Consider the following 27971-nt stretch of genomic DNA (forward strand, 5'->3'; position numbering starts at 1 on the left):
TTTCAGATAATAAATAAGATATTTACTGAATACAGTAACACTGATAAATCTATTCCACAGAAACATCATTTACAACAGGATGCCTAATAATAAAATATATCATTGCATTTTCCTATCAAGAATAATCAAAGTTCATAAACTTACAGTATACCTGGATGACAAAATGAGACATAAGGCAAGAACATACGACAGTAACATTAGCGCGGGGCAAATGATTGTGCTGATACATTGAGGACAGCGCTCAATGGGATTACATCGAAATATCTCCCACGTATATACAAAATATAGGATGCAGTCAGGCAGAAAGGTCTATAAATAATGTGACTTCTGTGTCACCAATAACATTTGCAAAAAATAGAAATATATTTTGTATTTGTTCTGCTACTATTACCTTTTCTATGAATGTATCCATCCTGCACTAATGCACAGTGAATAGAATAAGGGCCTATAGAAATGTACATTGTGCTGTAGCGCACTGTGTAATGGAAACATTGCGATTTATATTACAGACGTACTTTGGCAACGGGACAAAAAGTCATTTTCTCCACCTTCATAGGCCTCTTATACTGCCTGAAATCCCAGATCTAGTTAACGGGGTTATCCGACTCTTTAGTCTAAGAACTAATGGGCAGGAGTCGCTAATTACCTACCTGTTCTGCCCGATCCTGATCTCTGCCAGCTCATAGTGGTCACAGACCGCTCCTGCCGGCAACTCTGTGGCTTCCGCCGACAGAGCAACATCTTTTCTTCCACTCTGCTCGTCATGCTGACTGACAGCCAGCTCCCCACTGCATAAGTGTCAATCATCATGACTTCTGCATCGACAGAGTAGACTAGAAGAGGAAGAGCTGCCCTGTTGCAGAGAGGTTATATGAAGTAGTAGAATCGCTGGCTGAGCCAGCAGAGATCATCCCGTGCAGAACAGGCAGGTAGCTAGCAACTACCTGTTTTTTCTTAGCCCCATCCACAAAAATAATAAACGTCATGGAAAATGCCTTTAGGAAAACCAGCGACAACCCTCCTCTACTGGACATTGTTAAGGGAAGTGTCACTGGCATATCTGATGGAGTCATTGTCACTTGCTAGATAACAATCCAAATATATTGGGGACACTATATAGCAAACTATATAGACAAAAGAATTATTAAGAAGCAATTGATATAAGCCAATGACACTTTAAAAGTTTTATATAATTATGTTTTCCAGTATATGAAAATTGTATAGTTATTTTTTATGGTAACCAGAAGTACGGACCACCTCAAGTAGGTGGTGCGGCTACAGTAAAATATTCAGCACCCTTCTCCTCCTGGTTTTTTCTGCCGTCTTCAGTGCGGGAGCGAGAGTCACAGGATTTACCACACTGAAGATGGCAGCCTGGCCGCAGGACAAGGGTGCTGCTGAATACTTAAGTGTAGCCAGCAGCATGGAGTTAGGGTGGTCCCTGCTGAGGGTTACAGGACACATCAATTATAGAGGGGTTGGAAAAATGAGTCCTGTGGTCTAATAATTTTCTTATGAGAGTGTAGATAAGCTTTAAGCTACCTAATTCATATTATGATGAAGTAGGGGACAGATGAAAGCGGGCTGATAATTGTAGGATCACTTTGTACATATGGATCGTTTGTACTCTGTAACCATGGAGACACATAAGTCTGGATAGCAGCTGCAGACATAAAATGGCAGGATATTTTAAAAGGCGTATTTGCAGAGTTTTATTTTAGGTGCACTAGAGTTCTAAATAAAAAAAAAATGGATGCCTATACATTTGATGTAATGGTATAAGATAAAATCTCTTAGGTGCCCCTATTTAAACGGAATCTGTTACCAGGTTTTGCTACCTAATCTGAGAGCAAGAGAAGAGACCCCGATTTCAGCGGTGTATCACTTAGTTTACTGCAGCAGTTGTGACACAATCAGAGTTGTTAGAAGTAGCATGTAGCAGAGCTTAGAAAGCTAACCCCACCCACACCACAGCTCGCTATGTACATTGTATATTGACAGTGAGCTGCTTATTAGAGAAAGGGGCGTGGTTGGACCAGTGGGCACGCCGGAACTAGTCCTGTAGTGATAATCTCCTGCTCATAAAAGTCATTGTACTAAAACAACAGCACACAGACTAGTAAGTGACATGTCCCTGAAATCAGTGTTTTAGCCCCTTCCTCGTGCTGCCCTCATATTACATAGCAAAAACCTGCTGACAGATTCCCTCTAGAACATTTCATGACTGTGGCTTTAAAAAAATACATAAAATATTACCTCCATTCTGCAACATACATTTTTTTTTTCCATTTATAAAAATATGATAATAATTGGCAATCTATGGTGGGCAGTAGGATCTGTGGCAGCTTTCCTACCTAAGAACAGTATTCTGTGTGCTATATTCAGAAACCACGGCCACACGTCTATAGTCGGCCACATTTACTAGTTATGTAGTAAGGTTGATGACAGACACACGTTCCTCAAGTCTCACCAGGGCAGCTGGCAGGTATAATAACACCGTGTTCAGTAATGAACACTATTGCATGACGTACAAATAAGAAAATATATTATCCCTCTGAAAAAAACAGAGAAAACTAAAACGAGGAGCCAAAATTCTATTAATATATTGTTTCCTGACAGAAACATTCAGTCACCGGTGCCCTCTAGATGTCCTGATAAACCAGGATGGTCACGTGGGTCTTTGTCCCTTCACGCGGTTTCTTCGTGTTGAATCAGGCCACAAATACCAACAGAAGCCATTTTACTCCCTGACAGGATCTTACTATGTGGCTTAGTGGGTAAGGAAGGATCTAGTCAGACTTAACACATTTTTCTCTGGCATGAAGAGGACGTCTGGAGCCAATGTATCTAGCTATAAAGTCACAATTATGGTACATGAACATTCCAGCCAAGGTAAGACCGATGCCCATGTAACTGAGAAATGTCAAGTGGCTTCCAAAGACCACCCTGGACAGGACAAGGTTCCCAACCACATTTAGGTTTCCGAGTACATGAATGGTGACAGCGGACGTCAGTGTGATGACACAAAAGCCCGCAAGGTTGTACAGGACCGATCCCAAGCAGCTGAGAAGGATGAAGAGCCAGAGTCTACTGTCGCAGTCAGGTGGGCTCTCCCATGGCACCCCCCACTCCAGGAAGCCGGCAGCCAGGAGCAGGATACAGAAGCTAGGGATGGACATCAGGTACAGCAGTGTCACCGAATGGATGTTTTCATCTTTAAGAAGTAAACCTAAAATCAGAACAAGGTTTGTTAGAAATGTACAAATTAATAAAAGCAGAGACATTCACAAAGGATCACATCACAGCTTTCCCATATTAACGGGGTATCCGGGTATCAACAGTCATGCTATTTTACAATATATAAGATCTTGCCGTCATTAAAGGGAACCTGTCACCCCCAAAATCGAAGGTGAGCCAAGCCTACCAGCATCAGGGGCTTATCTACAGCATTCTGTAATGCTGTAGATCAGCCCCCGATGTATCCTGAAAGGTGAGAAAAAGAGGTTAGATTATACTCACCCAGGGGCGGTCCGATCCGATGGGCATCGCGGTCCGGGGCCTCCCATCTACTTACGATGACGTCCTCTTCTGGTCTTCACGCTGTAGCTCCGGCGCAGGCGTACTGTGTCTGCCCTGTTGAGGACAGAGCAAAGTACTGCAGTGTGCAGGCGCCGGGCCTCTGTGGCCTTTCCCGCATCGTGAATGCAAGAAGAAGACGTCATTGTAAGAAGATGGGAGGCCCCGAACCGGACCGCGACACCCATCGGACCAGACCGCCCCTGGGTGAGAATAATCTAACCTTTTTCTCATCTTTCAGGATATATCGGGGGCCTATCTACAGCATTACAGAATGCTGTAGCCCCTGATGCTGGTGGGCTTAGCTCACCTTCGATTTTGGGGGTGACAGGTTCCCTTTAACATGCCAGTCAGCTCTATTCAGACCACCGATTTCTATACTGCTATTGGCTGCTCACCGCCCTCCATCATCTTCTGAAGAGATGCAGTTATAAATCACCAGCCTTGGAGCTTTCAGAGCAGGTCTGCTAGCCATGACTATCTGCTCTTGCTCTCCAGAGTTGTGTGCTAATTCACAAGATAAACCACGGAGAGCTAAATGTGTTATAGCAGAACTTGTGCTGGGCTTTATAGTTCTACTAATACAATTCGATTCTACACCATCTCTGTTGCACAAGGAGGAGAGTTCGGCCTGCCAGATACCAGGTAGTGAGGAAACTAAGGGGACTGCATTGCTCCGAACCGTTCAGAAACAACCTGAGAAGACCCCTCTAGGCTCCAAGTGGGTTTGTGCTGCTGTTCTAAAGGGTAATGAAGCTCACACGTTACTAGGTGTGTGTCGCTAACAAAGTGGCCACTCAGACAATGATTCCTTATTTTAAAGCCTGACTTGCTGGAAATACATATAGTTAGATGCTTTTATAGCAATGTGTCATGGTATTTTGACTTCCACATAATTTCCTAGCAACTAAAAGAGAACAAAATACCGCACATACTACTAATATTGGGAGTAATTCCAGTGATTCATAGAAATTATTCCTAATTATGTGACCACGGTTACATTACACAATGTTTTACTTTACAACCTGTTGAACAACCACAGCTCGGACTGTAAATCGCTCCGCAGATGCTTGCCTTTACATGCTTCACATTGATTATGAGCACTATCATGTTATCATTTACATTTATTGTCAATAGACACAGTCCCGTGGCCTTACCGCTGACTGTTTCCCTTTTATACTGATTTTCAGAATTTTCTCTTAATGCTAGATAGATGTGACTAGAGAGGAAAGCTTACCGTATATATATTTTTAGGAGTTTTTCTTAAAGACTAAAAGTGATAAGACAAACTGACATCATGGCTTACGCTGTGGTTAGCCTGATGCTGTCACATGGCTCTAAATCTAGATCTGACTTTTTTCCACAGTTGCTACAGTAGTTTTCCTTTGGACCACTGCAAAAACTAGACTTAGAAAACCACGGCCAGCAGAAATCATCTAAGGGTCAATTACGGACCCGAACTAAAGCCTTCCTGTGTCGAGAGCTGAGGTAAGAGGACAATGGAACTATAAAGTGTCCGTCTAGCTCATGGCTTCAGAATTTATGACATAATACCTCTATTTCATTGTCTCCAAGGAGAACTTCTGTCCAAAATTGTGATCGTTCTATTAAGGGCCTCATTCACACACTGGATATAATACTGACATTTATAGGGGCACTAAATAATGGCATAACTTGTGTTAGGGAGTGATGAGTGAGCGTGGCCAGATAAGGCGCCATCAGAGAATGCTCGGGTGCTGTCTTCGGCGTGCTCGGAACAAAAGTTGGCAGTCCTCGTATCTGCATGTGTGGCGGCTGTTCGACAGGTAGGGATTGCCTAACAAACAGGTAACCCCTCCATGAGACACATAGTTGCGGGGACTTGAACATATTTTTCGAGAACGCCGAAGCCACTCGGTCAGCACGCGAGCATTCTCGAATGGCGCCTTATCCGGCCACGCTCACTCATCACTAATGTTAGGGCATGTCCTTTTACTGTGACAGAAGAGAGGAGGAACAGTTTTGGATAATAGCAACGAGTGAGATTGAGTTGGATCATACCGTCAGGTGTGAGGTATAAGTAGTACTATAAATAAAACTGAAATATGAAAGAAAAAAAACCTATTATTGGGCAATGTTAAAAAAGAGGAAAGCACCAGCGTGCAGAAAATAAAACCTTCCTCATATTTTTCCCAAAGATTAAACATATCCCACATGGTTCCACAAAAACAGGAGACCACATACTCACGCGTCTCTAGCCTTTAGTCATGGCATAAACAGGTGCACAAAGAGTGATTGAAAAGCTTTCCTAATGAAGTCACGTGGTAAGCAAATTAATCCATCACACTCGATAAGTCACTGATTGAACACTTCACAAAATTACTGAGATGCCTGAGACCGAAGAGGAAAAAAAAGCAACAACCCATGCGGAATAGAGAATCCATTTTTAATATTGTATAATGAGATCATTTCGTGTGTTTGGCATAAAGGATGATGTTACCTGCGGTACACAATAGATCTAAAGATTATACCGCAGTAAGGTGAGCATTTGTTTTTCTCTCGGTTACAGGCACTTGACTAACAGAATAGCAGCAGTTGGGTTGTATGCCCAACAACTAACCTACCCAAAGTCTGTATATAGCTCACATATGACATCGCGTAATGATTTGTGGGGGTCTTCTAGGTCCCCCGAAAGCTACAGTTTGGATTTCACCCAAATGTGACATTCTACCCTCGCCTACTGTACCCTCACCCATCCCTTGTAGATTGTGAGCCCTCGCGAGCAGGGTCCTCTCTCCTCCTGTACCAGTCGTGACTTGTATTGTTTAAGATTATTGTACTTGTTTTTATTATGTATACCCCTCCTTACATGTAAAGCGCCATGGAATAAATGGCGCTACAATAATAAATCAAAACTGCAGTACTCATTATACTAAGTGACACATCGCTCTAGTCAGGGTCTCTGACTGTTCACTGTGCTGCTTACATGCGGGGTAGCAGCAACCCCTTTATCGATTTAGGGATTTATCCCAATTCCACACCCTCATTTTGAAGCGACTTTATGAGTAAGACTCGGGAGGGTCGAAACGTCAAAAAATATAATTTGGTCGCTCATTGTACATATCTTATTTTGCTCCCTTACTGATGTCATGTGAATAAAACTTTATAATTGTTTGCATACAAATATCAAGAGAGTGTGCGGTGTATCTATATATCTTATGAATGAAGGGTTAGACACGTGTCACCTCCTTTTCCCCCTAGCCAATGATCCTACTCCAGTCCCTGCTGGAGTAGGATTTGTGACATAGCAAACGCCGCCGCTCGTCATGAATTTGATGATCAGCGGTCTCCATGCCCCCGCTCCGCTTAGACCACTTTAACCAAGCTGGGCGAAGGTTTTTATGACTGAATACTGGTGTAAAAGCTTTGATGAATCGGGCCCATAGTGAGCCCTAACACCAGCACACCCACTTGCACTGTGCCTGAGAATCAGCAGACTGGTATGGGTGCCTTCACCCCTCTGACATTGATGGGCTCTCCTAAGGATAGGCCACCATTTTAAAGTCCAGAATAACCTTTCCATTACACCGGAAAGCCTCTTTTAACTAAGAAAGAAGCAGCAGGAAAGCACAGTTTATAAAGAAAATGTTTTAACCCTCATTTTCATATTTTGATAATTAGGCCAATTACCAAGAGATCAGTCAGATGTGCAAAACCGGCTCCACAACTCCAGCTGATGAGTGCGATAAGCGATCTTTCCCAGCTAATCAGATAAACTGTACCCCTACTGTGCATTTACTGCAAGCTTCATTCAAGGCCTAGATGAGCAAGAAACATTCATTCTTTCTGTATTCTCACCATAATGATGTATTACTTTTTTAGATCCTCCTTCACCAGTGCAGCAAGATGCTCCCCTGCTGGGACACTGGTGAGTCAAAATATTAGTGTATAGAACTGTGATGTCCGATCTAGTTAAAGGGGTTGTCCACTCCTCGGACGGCCCCATCTCAATCCCTATATTATATGTATTTCCCCCTTGTAAAATAATAGCCCTTACACTTACCTCCGGTGCAGGCACTGTTCCTGCTCTCCCAGGGATTGTGTGACATTGTTATGTTACGCCATCTCTGAGGTCAATCAGTGCTGGCTTCACATACAGCTGGCGGAGCTGAGAGCTGCCGCTGTTCTCTCGCTTCCTCCGGATGTATGGCTGATTGGCTTCAGGGATCACGATACATAACATTTCCTGCAATATTTGCTATAAATGGTGCCACGCGCTGTCTTTACATGTAGTAAACATGGGGCATCAACAGCGTCAAACATGACATCAGTGTCCGGAGACACTCTGGACTGACCTGTCCTCTTACACTCCTGCAGAAGAGATGATTGCTATACGGGCACATATCGATATGTCCTGCTGGCAAGTACTTACTCTGTTGTATGGATTTCAGCCCCCTGAGAAATGTTGATGCGAAAAGGTAGATGCATCCAGTCTGGTCAAATTGCACCTCTCCAATAATACTAAAACAAGCCCCCAGACATATGGGGATCATGGCAGTGTATTTAAGGGCATGGTGCTTGGTGCCCAGAAAAAGTTTGGAAAGAGCCAAGGTGAAAATAGGGGTAGTAGTGTAAATCATCTGTGCAAAGGAAAGCTGCACACAGCTGAGTCCGAGGTTCCCAAAGGCAATGCTGGAGCAGAAGGTGACACTCAGGAGGAACACTTTACACCGAGCGCCGGTATTCAGGGTCAGGTCAGCGTTTACACGTATCAGGCCAAGCCTGAGGAGGGGGTAGTCCAGCAGGATGGCTGTCAGCATGTGAAGCGAGGACAGCAACAAGGGGAACTTAAAGTTGTAAACGGCAAATATCCATTTGTTAAGACTGGAGATGGTGGTACCCGTGATCAGCCAGGTAAGTATGGCCGCGATGAGATACAGTTTGCTGCTAACGCGTTCCTGGGGGGCTTCTTCAGGCTTGGGATGCATGATGGAAGCAGGAGACGTTCTATCAGAAGTTTCCATTTCAACCTCATCTTTCCTGCTGGGTGCTAAACACATCGAATATTTGGCAATATTCCTAATTGGACTTTTTACTGTTGTATATGCATGGTTTTCCTTAACATGGCTCCGCTGACATATTTACTTCTCATATACTCTCCGTCTTCCCAGGATTATTCTTTTCCTTAGTCGTGAAGGATTCTGAGCTAGGTATTAATAAAAAATATATATGATTAATACAACAAACACACAGTACAGACAACAAATACACAATAACACGCAACAAATACACTATACACACATCAAATACACTGTACATGCAACAAATACACAATACACACATCAAATACACTGTACACACATCAAATACACAATAACACGCAACACATACATAATGACACGCAACACATACACTGTACACACATCAAATATACTATACACACATCAAATACACTGTACACACATCAAATACACTGTACACGCATCAAATACACTGTACACGCATCAAATACACTGTACATGCAACAAATACACAATACATGCAACAAATACACAATACACACATCAAATACACTGTACACACATCAAATACACAATAACACGCAACACATACATAATGACACGCAACACATACACTGTACACACATCAAATATACTATACACACATCAAATACACTGTACTGTACACACATCAAATACACTGTACACGCATCAAATACACTGTACACGCATCAAATACACTGTACACGCATCAAATACACTGTACACGCATCAAATACACGCAATACACTGTACACACAACAAATACACTGTACTGTACACACATCAAATACACTGTACACGCATCAAATACACAATAACACGCAACACATACATAATGACACGCAACACATACACTGTACACACATCAAATATACTATACACACATCAAATACACTGTACACACATCAAATACACTGTACACGCATCAAATACACTGTACACGCATCAAATACACTGTACATGCAACAAATACACAATACATGCAACAAATACACAATACACACATCAAATACACTGTACACACATCAAATACACAATAACACGCAACACATACATAATGACACGCAACACATACACTGTACACACATCAAATATACTATACACACATCAAATACACTGTACTGTACACACATCAAATACACTGTACACGCATCAAATACACTGTACACGCATCAAATACACTGTACATGCAACAAATACACAATACATGCAACAAATACACAATACACACATCAAATACACTGTACACACATCAAATACACAATAACACGCAACACATACATAATGACACGCAACACATACACTGTACACACATCAAATATACTATACACACATCAAATACACTGTACACGCATCAAATACACTGTACACGCATCAAATACACGCAATACACTGTACACACAACAAATACACTGTACTGTACACACATCAAATACACTGTACACGCATCAAATACACGCAATAAATACACTGTACACACAACAAATACACTGTACTGTACACACATCAAATACACTGTACACACATCAAATACAGTGTACACGCATCAAATACACTGTACACGCATCAAATACACTGTACACGCATCAAATACACTGTACACGCATCAAATACACGCAATAAATACACTGTACACACAACAAATACACAATACACACAACAAAGACACAATGCACACAACAAATACACACAAATACACTGTACACACATCAAATACACTGTACATGCAACAAATACACAATGCACACAACAAATACATTGTATACACAATGTACAGTAACAAATTAGATTGTACACACAAATACACAATAACAAGCAACACATACACAATAACACACAACAAATACACTGTGCACACATGAAATACACTATACACACATGAAATACACTGTTCATGCAACAAATACACAATGCACACAACAAATACACTGTACACACATCAAATACACAAATACACTGTACATACTACAAATGCACTATACATGCAACAAATACACAATGCAATGTTGTGTGTACAATTAAATTGTACACACAACAAATACACAATACAGACATCAAATACACAACAGATATACTGTACACACAACATATACACAATACACACAACATATACGCTGTGCACACAACAAATACACTGCACACAACAAATACACTACACACAATGCAAACAACAAATACATACTACAAATACAAAACCTAAGATAAAAACAAACTGAGCAAATATCAGCTAGTAAATAAATAGCAAAAGTGTATGAAAATATAGAGTACTTAGACCAAACAGACAAAAAGTACACAAAAAAAACACACAAATACACAATACAGGCAACACAAAATGGATATGACAAACACACAATATAGACAACAAACACACAATACAAAGAACGCCCAGACAATAAGGTCGCCCAAAATACAATACAGAGAATTGACATATAATATACGAACAAATGAGCAATACAGCCAGCAAACACACAATAAAAACCATGAACACAATACGGAGAACACATGGGCAACAAATACACAATAAAGACAATAAACACACACGGACAACAAATGCACAAATTGGACGACAAAAAACAAACAAGCAATTGGAGAACAAACAATACAAAAAAACAGACAACAAACACACAATACGGGGGACAGATGTGACAGGCTGACACAGCTTCTAGTACGATTGATAAAAAGCAATAAACAAACCGACTTTAAGATCATTGAAGGAACCAGGTGTAACTACTGCTGTCCTGACAGCCAGAGCGCAACAGGCAGACAGTGTGACCAATCATTACACCCAAGGTGCTGACGTCACCTACCTCCTTGTGGGTCTGTAGATCTGACAGCTGTCAGTCAGTTATTGTTCACCTTCACATGTCCCCACATGGTCTCTACTCAGCCTGTGCGGCCCCCTATGTGCTGAGCCTGTGTGGCCCCCTATGTGCTGATCCTGTGTGGCCCCCTATGTGCTGAGCCTGTGTGGCCCCCTATGTGCTGAGCCTGTGTGGCCCCCTATGTGCTGAGCCTGTGTGGCCCCCTATGTGCTGAGCCTGTGTGGCCCCCTATGTGCTGAGCCTGTGTGGCCCCCTATGTGCTCTGCCTGTGTGGCCCCCTATGTGCTGAGCCTGTGTGGCCCCCTATGTGCTGAGCCTGTGTGGCCCCCTATGTGCTGAGCCTGTGTGGCCCCCTATGTGCTGAGCCTGTGTGGCCCCCTATGTGCTGAGCCTGTGTGGCCCCCTATGTGCTGAGCCTGTGTGGCCCCCTATGTGCTGAGCCTGTGTGGCCCCCTATGTGCTGAGCCTGTGTGGCCCCCTATGTGCTGAGCCTGTGTGGCCCCCTATGTGCTGAGCCTGTGTGGCCCCCTATGTGCTCTGCCTGTGTGGCCCCCTATGTGCTGAGCCTGTGTGGCCCCCTATGTGCTCTGCCTGTGTGTGAGCAGAGTGTAAACATCTGACCTGCTGCTGCTGCTGATGATGATGATGATGAGCCTCCTCCTCCTCCTCAGGATCCCGCAGACTGGAGCCCGGCTCATTCACAAGCAGACTCCTCACACAGGACACTCTAGTGCTCTTCTGTCTCCTAGCAACAGCACAGGGGCCATAACAGCAGCTGCAGTCTGGTGACTCCCGGCCCCTCCCCGCACACTCCCGATATAGATGCCCCGCCCTGTGTAATATATATATATACCCAGTTCCTGGAAGCAGTGTAATCCGGAGCGCGGCCGCACTGACACCTTGTGGGACACAATGGATCCCTGCACGATCTAATACACAGGGATCAGCTGGGGATCATGTGTGGCCACTACCGCCTACGTTCCACTGAGCAGGTGATCATGTGCCAGTGATGACGTCACACCTCAGCTCCACTTCATACCACTGACATCACACACAGATGACGGCCCCGCACATGATTGGCCCTCCCTGCTGTCAATCACATCGCACCCAGCTAGTGAATGAGAACAGGAAGTGACGCTAGGCTAGCTGTAATGTGGGGGCGGGGCCTGTCACCTCCCCGATATTCTGATTGGATAGAACTCTTGATCGCTGGCTGGACCACTTTGCGTTGCTTAGTGACTTTTTCCTGTTGTCATGGTGATGCCGGGGCTCAGTGTGTGTGGGCAGGAGGACCTGGTCTCGCTCGTTTTGGCTGCCTGTCACCCCCCATGGTGGAGGGGTATTAGTGGACTTCATTGTTATGTAGCAGGGCACAAGTGGGGGCACCATGTGGTCTGGTCTGTGACTGGCAGGGTCAGTAAGAAGCCCCCAGAATGGCAGCGCCTGCTGAAACGCGTCAGCCCCGCTGTGCGCCATATTGTGCGGTAATAAGGTGCCATTAGGATTTACTGTCGCCTCTTTTTCTTTGGCTAAAGCTCTTGTGGACAAGTTATCTACAGAGGTTTCCCTAAAATCCCATCTGATAGGAGACAACTCGCTGTGGGTACACCAGAAAGCCAATGACCGAGCCAGTGTGGGTGGGAGGCAGATGTGCAAGCGCCACCCCACTCATTGTCTATGGGACCAAGCTATTTCCATAAGTCCCATTGACAATAGAGATATAACATCCACAACACTGGGTTCTGCCCCCTTTTTTGGGGTTACGGAGCCCTGCACTGGGGTCAGATCAGCGAGTTGTTCCCTATCACATGGACAGGGGGCCAAGTCATCCTTGTAACCCACCCATAGTCTTCAGATTGCTCCACAGGCTGGTGACGTCTCTGAAATCCTGCACATGCTCTTGTAGGGCCCGGGCTCAGGACACCTCTGTCACGCACAGGCGGTCGCAGTGTACACACCTCAGCGTCACTGATCACGAGCAGGAGTGGCGCGCTCTGGCCTGGTTCCCAGGATGGCTCCTGATCATGCGCAGTGAGCTTGGTGACACGGAGGTGTATACACCCGGCTCACTGCACATTACACAGGTGTTCTAAGCCTGGATCCTAGAAAAGCAGGCACGGGTTTCCAGAAACGTCTGCTCTGATGTCACCAGCCTGTGGAGCAATCAATCAAAAGACATCACATTCCCTTTAAGTTGAAAATGCAAATTGTCTCTTCAGAGAGGAAGAGGGCTAGAGCTCTATAGCGCCATCTATTGTAGTAATCCTACAAGTCAATATCAACTCTTTAGGGTATGTGACCACGATCAGGAGCTGCTGCGGGTTTGACGCTGCGTATTTATCTGTCCAGTCCGCAGCGGCCAGATGTTGCAGCATAGTGGATGGGATTTCTAGAAAACCCATGTCCACTATATGTCCACAGATGCCTGCGGAGAGTGACATGGGGCACGTCTATGAAGACTGCAGCATGTCAATTTCTCTTGCGGAGACACTAGTCTGCACAAGAAAAATTACATCAATAGAAATGTATTGAACGCAGTGAATCCGCACGGTTCAATGAACATATGAGGATTCACCTGCATTCAATAGACGGCAGCGCTTTGGAAGGAGCGAACATGAACTGCGTCCAAAGCGCGGCTAGTTCCTGATCATAGGAACATAGCCTTAATAATCCTTTCAATATGACATTGGATAAAAGTCAAACCAGAATCTCAGTTTGCAGACATAGTGTTTTTGGTGTTGCCCCTCATCAGTGCAAAGTGTGAGATCTAATATGGCTAGGTGAGAGGCTTAATAATGGGATCTAAGGGGTAATGTTTCGCCTTGTGGAGAGAGACAAGCCAGGCCTGTCATGTCAGAGTGAGGAGCTTCCAAAACACTGCGTCTGCTAATGGAGATTCTGGTTTGCCTTTTATCCTAATATTGATTTGTGAGATCACTACTTCCAATAGCATTCTAGTCCTCTTCCTCTCTGAAGAGGCAATTTGCACATTTAATTTCCCAGAGGAGCATGCATGGCATATAAGTCTCCTCACTCTGACATGCCAGGCCTGACTTGTCACTCTCCACAAAGAGGAACGTTACCTCTTAGATCCCAGTCTTAAGCCTCTCACCTAGCCAAATCAGGTCTCATACTTTAAGCTGAAAAAACACTAGAATATCATGATCAATCTTTCTCTTATCAATTATTCATAATTTCCTAATTGCTTAAAGAACTTTTCCAATTTTTAAAATGTGGACAAAGAATTGAAAAGTGAGGATGAGGAAGGCAGAAGTCAGTCACTAGCCTAAGTGGTGACACTCGTATATTTGGCATGTGGCTAGTGACACCAGTGACTGGCTGCAGCGTTCCATTAATCATGGACAGCACATTGTCACTGAAGCAGCGAGTTATCCCAGCAGAGGTAATGCTTCCTGCTATATTTTACAACTTTTGTACACTCTGCTTACTAAGGCTGGTTTCAGACTTGCGGATGGCAGCGTGCTTCCTCCTTGCTTCCTCCGTGAAGCTCCGCCTACTGCGTCCTCCGTTTCCCTGTGTACCTATCTTTAACATTGGGTATGCAGGGACATGTGTTGTATGCGGATGTGTCCGCATGCGGCGATTTGAGGTGTGCGGCGACCACGCGGAAACGCAAAATTAGGGGCCTGGTCGGAGCTTCACATTGCGCACAGGAATGCGAGTCTGAAACCAGCCTAAGATGCAGTAAAATGTAATCATAATCCTCAATGCCATTATTATTATTAGATATTTTTTTAAAAGGCAACCTGTTACTCCGTTTGTGTTGTCCAAACTATGGGCAACATGAATCAGAACCTGGGTGGAAGTGTCGGACTGCGGAGCCAAGGGCCCACCAGTAACATTGACTGTGGGGGCCCACTTTTCACCTATATACAAATATTACACTACCCTCATCTACCGACATCTCTATATAATAATAAACTGGATAGTTTGGTTAGTGAATGATGAGATGCTGCTTTTTTCTGTATAGAGTGAATCAAGTGAATTATGCCAAGTATTGCCCATACAGTGGGGTTGGGGGCCCAGGTCTGCACAGGGGCCCACCGGGGGATTCCCCTGATCCCCTATGGGCCAGTCCGAGCCTGCTGGGTGGGATGTTTCACAGCAAACAATTTAGAGTTGTGACTAGCCCAGCGGTTCCTCTGGCCGGCTTCTTGCTGCCCTGCTCTAGTTGATTGACAAGTTTCTCTCATTGGTGTACATTGGAAGAGACCTGTCAATCACGCGGAGTGGGGAAAAGCTGGCTACTCTTATCTCGGGCTGTGGCCTCAGCCAGCTGTTCTGTACGGACTAAGATGTATGCAAATATACAATGTATGAAATGTGAGCTGCATTACTGCTATATAGAACATGCTTATAAAAATGAAGGCACTTTGTGCATAAATTGGCCAATTGATGGGAGCCCACCAGCCATGACAAGTCGTACCTTTATTTGACGAGACCCTAACCTAATATTAATCAAAGATGCCTCTCCCGGGATAAAAGCCTTCACATTTAAACTGTAGGCAAGTTCTCGGCACAGAGAGAGGTCAGATATAAACCATGTATAGAGCAGAACGTCATGGCTCTGTCTGCTGCGGATCATTGCACGCTCCTCACACCTATATTGTGTTTTCAGCTCATAAAGAAAACCATAACACTGATATGAACTCTCTCCTACATTCTTATCACAACACCATTTTCTTCCCTTTATAAAGTCCTCGGATTGAATTTATACTGCGCGAGATCTTGGTATTAATCATGTTACGATCACCTCCATGTCATGTTTTTACCAAACTGAACAAGCACAGAGTTAGGCCGGGGTCACACTTGTGAGTTCAATGTGAGAAACTCTCGCGAGTCTCTTGCATCAAGTCCCAGCACTGCCGCCGGCACTCGGGACCGGGCGTGCGGTTGCATGTATTTCTATGGTATTGATGCGAGAGACTTGTGCTGGTTTCTCGCATTGCACACACGCAAGTGTGACCCCAGCCTAAACGTGAGAATGCTATTAGGTGAGCTACACCACCGCACTTGGGTGCCAAATCTAGTATTATGGGAGCTATAGTGCAGTACCCAAAAACAGATGCTACATGGTACATTGTGCTCTTCTGGCCTCCACGGAACCTGGTAGCAGCTGGTTGGTGGGGACGGGTGCCGGGTATCCGACCATCACCAGTCTTATAATGATAACCTATCCCAAGCACAGGTAACATAGTAACATAGTAACATAGTAACATAGTTAGTAAGGCCGAAAAAAGACATTTGTCCATCCAGTTCAGCCTATATTCCATCATAATAAATCCCCAGATCTACGTCCTTCTACAGGTCAACATCTCCGTCAACATCTCCGTAGTGAAAAACCCTTTTTAACACAATTATCCCAATTCATCAACCAGTTTTGGTCTATAACTTGCGTTTCTCAAACGGATTGGCAAACTCCGCTCCAGTGAGCTAAGCCAAGGGAGGACATGGTCCAATACGCGTAACTCACGCCACTAATGTTGTGAATATGCAGCAAAGATTTGTTCTAGTCCCATGGACTGGAGGGGACCAGTGCAGCTAATCACTCTGTGTTGATTGGCTGCAGCGGTCACTTGACTCCATGTTGGAAGAGGAAGCCATGAGACAGGTAGAACACACCTGCAGCAGTGTGGAGGAGCAGTGTAAACGGATCTGGTGGGGGTGCATACGTTTTTTTTCATTTTAGGACCATCATGGGCTCATTTTTAAACTTGTAAAATGTGGTGGACAATCCCTTTATGTGCTTAAAGGGAACCTGTCACCTGAATTTGGCGGGACAGGTTTGCGGTCATATGGGCGGGGTTTTCGGGTGTTTGATTCACCCTTTCCTTACCCGCTGGCTGCATGCTGGCCGCAATATTGGGTTGAAGTTCATGCTGTGTCCTCCGAAGTACACGCCTGTGCAAGACCGCAAACCTGTCCCGCCAAATTCAGGTGACAGGTTCCCTTTAAAGGCATGGATGCTTTTAAATATATATATATATTCATTTTCTTCTTCTTCAGTATATATACTGGTAGCTGTAGTGAAGACTGGAAAGGGCACAATTTCTTTGGTAGTTTACTGAATCTAACTTTTCTTTGCCCAGGCTGGTGTGTGGAGTTAGTGGACAATGCTGTCTGGCCCAGATGCATTTGCTAAGCATGAATATTTGTAGACATCATAAAAGCATTAAAGTGGGTTTTTTAACTATTCTTCCACAGATGGTTAGCTAATGGTGCAATCTACGCACTCCACAGATATGAAATATAGTCTAATTAATAATACATAACCTTGATGGAATAATGATTAGTGCAGATTTCTTAGAACCACTATGCTGCAATAAGGTAGGAGCGGACACAGACAGAAGAGGGTCCCTGTGCGAGAACAATACATGGGCGCTTTGCAGTCCATTTGCTCATCATTATGCTCATTTCCACCAGCTTTGTAGGTGATAGTGAGATCCTCTGTGTGGCTGCCCAGGTTTCACCAATGGTACATCCTTCCCTGAAGTAAGGGTTTTCTCACGTACACATTATCTACACAATGTAACGTGCATGCCTTATAGGTTAATTCCAACCTCACCTTCACCCGCATCTATCTGGAGATACCCTCCTCTCTGTAGTATGACAATTTATAGCAGCAGTTCTACCCATAGAATTCAGCAAAGATTGTTACTGGAGCCAGAGGTGCGCTGGGTGGCCAACTTGACTTTTTATTTTTACTGGACAGATTGTGAAAAAATCACCGACAGACAATATTATTTATGGACACATTGGAAAACCATAATACGTCATTATGATTATAACTGATCCATGTCTGCAGTCCATAATTCTGATATGAAGACATCAGCTGCATTCACTGTAAAATGATCAATAATTATAGTCAACAGAATCTGTATACCGTAATTTTATTCAGCGTAAAAAAAAAAATTACAGACGACTTACATTTTTTTTTTTTCGATGGGGTAAAAAAGTGCCCTATTTTAACTGACTGTCCTTGAATATCTGGACGGCTGGCAACCCTGGAGGTGGGAGCCACACATATCAAGCATCTATAGTATATCCCTTGGATATTCCATAAATGTATAAGGTGCGAATAACCATTTATGATGTCTGGCTGTGTAGACCGTGTACTGGAGTGGTCTCTCCAGGATACAGTGGGCTGTGGACAAAGAACACGACCAGACAATTCATCAAGGAACTATTGTTTTACTGATAACAAAGCCTGAGTTTTCTTGGAAACAAAAGGGAAAACACAGTAAGGCTATAGGTACCGTCACATTTAACAACGCTGCAGCGATCTAGACAACGATGCCGATCGCTGCAGCGTCACTGTGTGGTCGCTGGAGAGCTGTCACACAGACAGCTCTCCAGCGACCAACTATGCGAAGTCCCCTGGTAACCAGGGTAAACATCGGGTTACTAAGCGCAGGGCCGCACTTAGTAACCCGATGTTTACCCTGGTTACCAGTGTAAATGTAAAAAAAAACAAACACTACATACTTACATTCTGGTGTCTGTCCCCCAGCGCTCTGCTTCCTGCACTGACTGTGAGCGCCGACCGGCCGTAAAGCAGAGCAGTGACGTCACCGCTCTGCTTTACGGCCGGCCGGCGCTGACAGTGCAGGGAAGCAGAGCGCCGGGGGACAGACACCGGAATGTAAGTATGTAGTGTTTGCTTTTTTTTACATTTACACTGGTAACCAAGGTAAACATCGGGTTACTAAGCGCGGCCCTGCGCTTAGTAACCCGATGTTTACCCTGGTTACCAGTGAAGACATCGCTGAATCGGCGTCACACACGCCGATTCAGCGATGTCTGCGGGAGTCCAGCGACGAAATAAAGTTCTGACTTTTCTGCTCCGACCAACGATGTCACAGCAGGATCCAGATCGCTGTTGCGTGTCAAACACAACGATATCGCTATCCAGGACGCTGCAACGTCACGGATCGCTAGCGATATTGTTGTTAAATTGTTCAGTGTGAAGGTACCTTAAGTGCACACGTTCAGGATTTCTTGCAGAAAATTCCTGAGAAAAACCGGACATTTTCTGCAAGAAATCCGCAAAAAATCTGCATGCTGTTTTGCCGCGTTTTTTTCCGGACATTTCCCAATGCATTTTGTAGTGGGAAATCCGCAAAAAAACAACAAAATTAATGAACATGCTGCGGTTTTTACCACGATGCGTTTTTTTCGCGGAAAAAAACGCATTATGTGCACAAAACATGCGGAATTCATTCTAAATGATGGGATGCTTATTGTATGCGTTTTTTTGCGGTTTTATAGCGTTTTTATCAGGAAAAACCGCAAAAAAACTGCAACGTGTGCACACAGCCTAAACGTTTCACACACACCTAGTCAGTGTCTACTTTGACCCATGTGCTGCGCAACCTATGGGCCCAGAATGTTCTATCAAATACACTATAATTTGCTTGACATATGCTTCTGCCTAATGTGGTAGTCCAGGAGTTAACCAAGGAAAACAATGAAATTAGATGAGTGCAAGGGGCCGACCCAGTGGTGGTGCAGCACAATGGTTCACAAACTTAACAATTTTCCAACCCACCCTTTCCTCCCAACCACAGGTGATTCTCTGTCGGGAGAGCTTTGATCAAAGTGTGTATATATGAGGCTCTCTAACACTGAGCAATCGGTGCAAGTTCATACAGTTTTACTAGCAAGCAATCTCTCTCTGCCTGAGAATCTACGTTTGACACCAAACTCTAGGTCTACCTGCACATTCCCACCGTGATCACTGTGGTGGGGCCTGAACTCAGGACTTGCCTATTGTAACCTGGTCACGCAGGTGGGCAGCTGATCGGCCGTTAGTAGGGAGGCCGAGGACTGGATGGTGGACTTGTCGCTTGAAGCATTGTTGTACTCTGATTAACTAGCAGGAGGCCCTCCAAGTCACAGCAGATGGCTTGGGGGAAATTCAACTGTAGTCATTCCCCAAAGTAATTCCCTCCCTTTAATAGGTTTCACAGAAAACAGGTCCACATTACTCCAGTACGCTGGCCAGTTTTTCGAGAACTACAAACTCCGAGCTCCAAAGATGGCAGTGGATCTCACTCTCACCCGTCATTGTCTGTCCGCTCTCACCTAATACTCAAAAAACACCATGGGGTCTTAAATAGAGTCTATCCAAGACGCAAAAGAAACATCTTGTGGCTGGAGTCCACCACTGCAGGTTCATCCAACACCATTTCCCAGCTGCATGGAATTTATGAAATGACTAGATGGTGGCCCGATTCTAAAACATCGGGTATTCTAGAATATGCATGTCCACGTAGTATATTGCACAGCCCACGTAGTATATTGCCCAACCACGTAGTATATTGCCCAGCCACGTAGTATATTGCCCAGTCACGTAGTATATTACCCAGTCACGTAGTATATTGCCCAGTCACGTAGTATATTGCCCAGTCACGTAGTATATTACCCAGTCACGTAGTATATTGCCCAGTCACGTAGTATATTGCACAGCCACGTAGTATATTGCCCAACCACGTAGTATATTGCCCAACCACGTAGTATATTGCCCAACCACGTAGTATATTGCCCAGTCACGTAGTATATTGCCCAGTCACGTAGTATATTGCTCAGTCATGTAGTATATTGCACAGCCACGTAGTATATTGCTCAGTCACGTAGTATATTGCACAGTCACGTAGTATATTGCACAGCCACGTAGTATATTGCCCAACCACGTAGTATAGTAGTATATTGCCCAGTCACGTAGTATATTGCCCAGTCACGTAGTATATTGCCCAGTCACGTAGTATATTGCTCAGTCACGTAGTATATTGCACAGTCACGTAGTATATTGCCCAGCCACGTAGTATATTCCTCAGTCTCGTAGTATATTGCCCAGTCACGTAGTATATTGCCCAGTCACGTAGTATATTGCCCAGTCACGTAGTATATTGCCCAGCGACGTAGTATTCAGCACAGAACCACGTAGTATATTGCCCAGTCACGTAGTATATTGCCCAGACACGTAGGTATATAACACTGGCCACGCAGTATTTAGCAGTGTGTGCACCATATCCCTGTTAAAAAAAAATAATTAAAATAAAAAATAGTTATATACTCAGCCCTGGGATCCAGCGAAGCTGTGTGATGCGGCCGCCATCTTGCGTTCCCAGAGATGCATTGCGAACTTACCCAGAAGACTTAGCATAGGCAGCATCAATAGTAAAAACTTGGTCACACAGGTTTAATTAGCAGCGGATACGGAGTGCGTTACCCGCGGCATAACGCGGTCTGTTACCGCTGGCATTAACCCTGTGTGAGCGGTGACTGGAGGGGATTATGGAGCGGGTGCTGACTGCGGGGAGTATGGAGTGGGGAGTATGGAGCGGGCGCCGGGGACACTGACTGCGGGGAGTATGGAGCGGGCGCCAGGCACACTGCGGGGAGTATGAAGTGGGCGGCGGGCACTGTGACTGCAGGGAAGTAGGGGAGGGACTAATCAGACTGTCCCCGTCGCTGATTGGTCGCGGCAGCCATGACAGGCAGCTGGCGAGACCAATCAGCGACGCGGGATTTCCGTTACGGAAGTTGCCGACAGAAAGACGGAAGTACCCCTTAGACAATTATATATATAGACTAGATGGTGGCCCGATTCTAACGCATTGGGTATTCTAGAATATGCATGTCCACGTAGTATATTGCCCAGCCACGTAGTATATTGCCCAGCCACGTAGTATATTGCTCAGTCACGTAGTATATTGCACAGCCACGTAGTATATTGTCCAACCACGTAGTATATTGCCCAGTCACGTAGTATATTGTCCAGTCACATAGTATATTGCCCAGCCACGTAGTATATTACCCAGTCACGTAGTATATTGCCCAGTCACGTAGTATATTGCTCAGTCACGTAGTATATTGCACAGCCACGTAGTATATTGCCCAACCACGTAGTATATTGCCCAACCACGTAGTATATTGCCCAGTCACGTAGTATATTGCCCAGTCACGTAGTATATTGCTCAGTCACGTAGTATATTGCACAGCCCACGTAGTATATTGCCCAACCACGTAGTATATTGCCCAGCCACGTAGTGTATTGCCCAGTCACGTAGTATATTGCCCAGTCACGTAGTATATTGCCCAGCCACGTAGTATATTGCCCAGTCACGTAGTATATTGCCTAGTCACGTAGTATATTGCTCAGTCACGTAGTATATTGCTCAGTCACGTAGTATATTGCACAGCCACGGAGTATGAAGTGGGCGGCGGGCACTGTGACTGCAGGGAAGTAGGGGAGGGACTAATCGGACTGTGCCCATCGCTGATTTTGTCGCGGCAGCCATGACAGGCAGCTGGCGAGACCAATCAGCGACGCGGGATTTCCGTTACGGAAGTTGCCGACAGAAAGACGGAAGTACCCCTTAGGCAATTATATATATAGATTTATGGAATGTACCAGCCTTTATCGCAGTTAAAAGCATGCGTGCCACTTTACAACATGCTGCTAATGCATAGAGCAGGAGAAATTGAGCAGATTGACATATAGATTTGTGAGAAATGTATCACATAACTTGTATAGATGTAATTCCTTTCTCATTCTGGACCTAGGAGCCCAGTGGGAGATGCAACACAGTGATTCACTGCCTCCTTGTATGCGGTTTGCCAGCAGATCAAAAGAATGTTATTACATTTTTATTGCATGTCCTCATTATCTATATTTCATAATGTGCATTTCACGCTGTTGCATTAATGTTGACTAATGTAGTCTGTGTGCAGTGTTAATTTATAGTACATATACAATGTGTGCAAAATTAGGCGATTTACATATTTGATAATCAATTTTAATATTGAATAACCACATTACTGTCAATCAATCCAAAAGGTTAATAAGCCTGAATATTTAACAAAGTAAAATAAGGAAAGTTTTGCCTTTGTTAGGAGAATATCTATGTATGCAGAAATACTGGACAACTATTAGTGTGCAGAATTATTGTGTAATAAAAAAAACTTAAATGTTCCCATCATAATTGTTTATTTTCATCTGTTAGGCTATGTGCACACATTCAGGATTTCCTGCAGATATTTCCTGAGCAAAACCAGACATTTTCTGCAAGTAATCCGCATGTGTTTCTTTTGCGTTTTTGACGTGTTTTTTTCCGGAGCTTCCCAATGCATTAAGTAGCGGGGAAAACGCAAAAAATCCGCACAATTAATGAACATGCTGTTTTTTTTACCGCAATGCGTTTTTTTTGCACAAAAATTGCGGAATGCATTCTAAATGATGGGATGCATAATGTATGCGTTTTTATAGCGAAAAAAACACGAAAAAAACAACGTGTGCACACAGCCTTAAAGTGAGAATAATAACCAAACAACTGAAAATGGGGATAGTTACATTTCTGGCATTAAAAACCCCCTCACCGGCGACTAATGTAGCACACCCCTTCCATCAATGGAGTCTGTCAATTTCTTAATATTGACAATCATATTTTTGGGCAACATCAGCTATAGGCTCTCTCTGGTCAGAAAGGTGTACTATATTTCTTCACTGTAAATTTCCTATTTAAGAAGGATCCATAAGTTCTAAATAGGGTTTACGTCAGATGTAATTATTCTTTCATCTTTAATGCCTTTACTAGCAGCAAATGCTAATGCTAGGGGCGCCCTAGCTCGCCCTGCTCCCTGGATTACTTCTGATGGTGAAGACATCGGGGCCATGTACCTTGCCTTAGCTCCTGAATATGCCATCAGTCTGTACCCTTACCCCACCTAGTGAAGAGGGGAGTAGTAGTGTACTGTAATACACCAACCAGACTAACAAGGTAATACGAACAGGGATAAAGGAAAAATACCAAACATTAAAATATACTAACACATATAACAGAGGAATGCACCGGGGTGTGGAAGATGAGGTTAAAACAAAGTAGGAGAATAAAAGGAATTATCACACACTCAAAACCTAGCAATCGTCACAGATAAATCCACCAAACGCCTTCTCCAATAATAACCAACAACAACCTCCAGCCATACACCATAAGCTATGTCTGACAATGAGTGGTAGCCAGTTCCTAGATTATATAGGAAATGGGAGTTTCTAACAGTGCACAGCTGAGAACCTTAATGCTTCAGGAGCATTAACCTCTGCACTGCTAAAAGAAATTTACACTGCTTAGTAAGAAGGGAAGTGCTTCTAATCAGATGCTGTGGTCTTCTGGCTCTTCTTTTTAGATGCAGACTAACGAGCAGATCTAATTTGATGCAGGTTTTATTTTTGGGTGTGAAAATTTACAGGGTGATTCCATAATTTTTTCCTAAGAATTGAATGATTCCATAATTTTTACCCTATGCTTGGTTAAAAAGTAACCATTACTGACTACCACATTTTTTGTTCTTGATTTCTTTTAGGCCGCCGTCACACATGCGAGTTTTACGGACGTAAGAGCGCAGAATCTACGTCCGTAAAACTCGCAAAAAATACGGCACAATTATTCTCTATGCCCCTGCTCCTATTTGCCGTATTTTACTGATCAGTATTATACGGCTTTCTACGGCCGTACAAAATCGCAGCATGCTGCGTTTGTCACCGTACTGCGCAAGAAATACGCCAATGAAAGTCTATGGAAGCGTGAAAAATACGGATTACACACGGACAAGCAGTGTGACTTGCGAGAAATACGCAGCGCTGTTAGAGAGAAAAGCCGGTAATTCAGTGCGGTGTACAGTAAAATCACACTGACAGCTTACAGTCCAATAGATATAATAAATGTGTACACATAGAATAGGTATATATATATATATATGTCAGTGAGACACATATATGTATATATATTAATATTTATTCCAGCGCTAGACAGCTTGAAAGCCGGTAATTCAATTACCGGCTTTTTCCTTCTCCTTCATAAAACCCGACATGATTTGAGACATGGTTTACATACAGTAAACCATGTCTTCTCTCCATTTTTTTTGCAGATTCCACACTACTAATGTCAGTAGTGTGTATCTGCAAAATTTGGCCGTTCTAGCTCTTAAAATAAAGGGTTAACTGGCGGAAAAAATTGGCGTGGGCTCCCGCGCAATTTTCTCCGCCAGAGTAGTAAAGCCAGTGACTGAGGGCAGATATTAATAGCCTGGAGAGGGTCCACGGTTATTGGCCCCCCCCTGGCTAAAAATATCTGCCCCCAGCCACCCCAGAACAGGCACATCTGGAAGATGCGCCTATTCTGGCACTTGGCCACTCTCTTCCCATTCCCGTGTAGCGGTGGGATATGGGGTAATGAAGGGTTAATGCCACCTTGCTATTGTAAGGTGACATTAAGCCTAATTAATAATGGAGAGGCGTCAATTATGACACCTATCCATTATTAATCCAATTGTAGTGAAGGGTTAAATAAAACACAAACACATTCTTTAAAATTATTTTAATGAAATAAAAACAATGGTTGTTGTAGTATTTTATTCAACGCCCAATCCAGTCACTGAAGACCCTCGTTCTGTAAGTAAAAAAACATAATAAACCAACAATATCCTTACCCTCCGCAGATCTGTAACGTCCAACGATGTAAATCCTTCTGAAGGGGTTAAAACATTTTGCAGCAAGGAGCTGTGCTAATGCAGGCTGCTCCTCGCTGCAAAACCCCAGGGAATGAGGCTAAAAATAGATCAATGATCTATATTTAGCATCATTTGCGGTGAGGCGCCCTCTGCTGGCTGTTCATAGATCGTGGGAAATTACCTAGAAAGCCAGGGAGCCAGGGAGCTTTCTAGGTAATTTCCCACGATCTATGAACAGCCAGCAGAGGGCGCCTCACCGCAAATGATGCTAAATATAGATCATTGATCTATTTTTAGCCTCATTCCCTGGGGTTTTGCAGCGAGGAGCAGCCTGCATTAGCACAGCTCCTTGCTGCAAAATGTTTTAACCCCTTCAGAAGGATTTACATCGTTGGACGTTACAGATCTGCGGAGGGTAAGTATATTGTTGGTTTATTATGTTTCTTTACTCACAGAACGAGGGTCTTCAGTGACTGGATTGGGCGTTGAATAAAATACTACAACAACCATTGTTTTTATTTCATTAAAATAATTTTAAAGAATGTGTTTGTGTTTTATTTAACCCTTCACTACAATTGGATTAATAATGGATAGGTGTCATAATTGACGCCTCTCCATTATTAATTAGGCTTAATGTCACCTTACAATAGCAAGGTGGCATTAACCCTTCATTACCCCATATCCCACCGCTACACGGGAATGGGAAGAGAGTGGCCAAGTGCCAGAATAGGCGCATCTTCCAGATGTGCCTGTTCTGGGGTGGCTGGGGGCAGATATTTTTAGCCAGGGGGGGGGCCAATAACCGTGGACCCTCTCCAGGCTATTAATATCTGCCCTCAGTCACTGGCTTTACTACTCTGGCGGAGAAAATTGCGCGGGAGCCCACGCCAATTTTTTCCGCCAGTTAACCCTTTATTTTAAGAGCTAGAACGGCCAAATTTTGCAGATACACACTACTGACATTAGTAGTGTGGAATCTGCAAAAAAAATGGAGAGAAGACATGGTTTACTGTATGTAAACCATGTCTCAAATCATGTCGGGTTTTATGAAGGAGAAAGAAAAAGCCGGTAATTGAATTACCGGCTTTCAAGCTGTATAGCGCTGGAATAAGTATTAATATATATACATATATGTGTCTACTGACATATATATATATATATATATATATATATATATATATATATATATTCTTTTCTTTTTGGGACACATGGATCACTTCTATAGCGGTATGTTGGTTTTGCAAGCCTGCGAGAAAACCACGCAGTACGGATGCCATACGGATTACATACGGAGGATGCCATGCGCAAAAAACGCTGACACAGCCTGCCTACGGAGGAGCAACGGACCATTTTTTGGGGGACTTTTCAGCGTATTACCGCCGTAATATACGGACCGTATTGTTTTACGCTGTGTGTGACGCCGGCCTTAGTGTTTCTTAAAGCCAGAAAGTTGCCATTTGAAATGACTTTAGTTTTGTGCCATGTCTGTGATCTGCTTTTTTCTACAAAATTAAACAACTCAATGAAAATCTTCCAAGGCCTGTGATTCCATAATTTTTTCCAGGGGTTGTATATTAAAATCAATAAATTAGAACCAGCAAAGGTTAATAAGATCTAGAAGGAAATCCTCCCTAGTGTCCCGTGAAGATGTTGGTCAGTCCCATATATGATATTATAATGTGCTATCAGTGGAGATGTGGGGTGATCATCACTGTGCTACAGGTTGGAGTGCAATAAGAGGGGAGAAACATAAATCTTATCTGCTTACAAGCAGACTTCCGGCGTGTGCCCAATATGTGTGCGTTCCACGGTGGATCGCATATAACTAGCACTGTGACTTCTAATTTCAGTGCACGGGGCACCTGTGCAGTAGATATGTGTTCCAGCCTGGGGAAGCATATTGACGAGAAGACGCATGATAATCACTGGCAGAAAAAGAGGTAATTCAGCTTACCATGCCCTGTAATGCAGAGTCTCAGTGGATTGCTCTCTTTGGAGGGTGCTGATCCTGCCGGTGATT

General features: G+C 43.9%; 1 protein-coding gene across 4 annotated transcripts; it reads right to left on the reverse strand.

The window, feature by feature from the left end:
* SLC35E4 (solute carrier family 35 member E4) lies at positions 1-27971 on the reverse strand. 4 transcript variants are annotated; one of them, XM_069754329.1, is made up of 3 exons: positions 27906-27971; positions 7988-8761; positions 1-3229 (listed from the first exon to the last, which is right to left on the reverse strand). In XM_069754329.1, exons 2-3 carry the CDS (start codon positions 8613-8615, stop codon positions 2790-2792), a joined length of 1068 nt encoding a protein of 355 aa, XP_069610430.1. In that variant the 5' UTR covers positions 8616-8761; positions 27906-27971; the 3' UTR covers positions 1-2789. The 4 variants fall into 4 exon arrangements, with proteins under 4 accessions (XP_069610430.1, XP_069610448.1, XP_069610457.1 ...); XM_069754347.1 differs by lacking the exon at positions 27906-27971 and adding an exon at positions 11405-12443; XM_069754356.1 differs by lacking the exon at positions 27906-27971 and adding an exon at positions 12041-12438.

This window comes from Ranitomeya imitator, chromosome 1 (genome assembly GCF_032444005.1).
Source record: "Ranitomeya imitator isolate aRanImi1 chromosome 1, aRanImi1.pri, whole genome shotgun sequence".
NCBI classification, from domain to species: Eukaryota; Metazoa; Chordata; class Amphibia; order Anura; family Dendrobatidae; genus Ranitomeya; species Ranitomeya imitator.

Excerpts from the sequence above, each read along its gene's own strand:
- SLC35E4 (XM_069754329.1), bottom strand. The coding sequence starts at position 8,615 with ATGTGTTTAGCACCCAGCAGGAAAGATGAGGTTGAAATGGAAACTTCT. Across the intron at positions 3,230-7,987 it reads GCTGAAATCCATACAACAGA|GTTTACTTCTTAAAGATGAA; the intron begins GTAAGTACTTGC and ends TTCTGATTTTAG.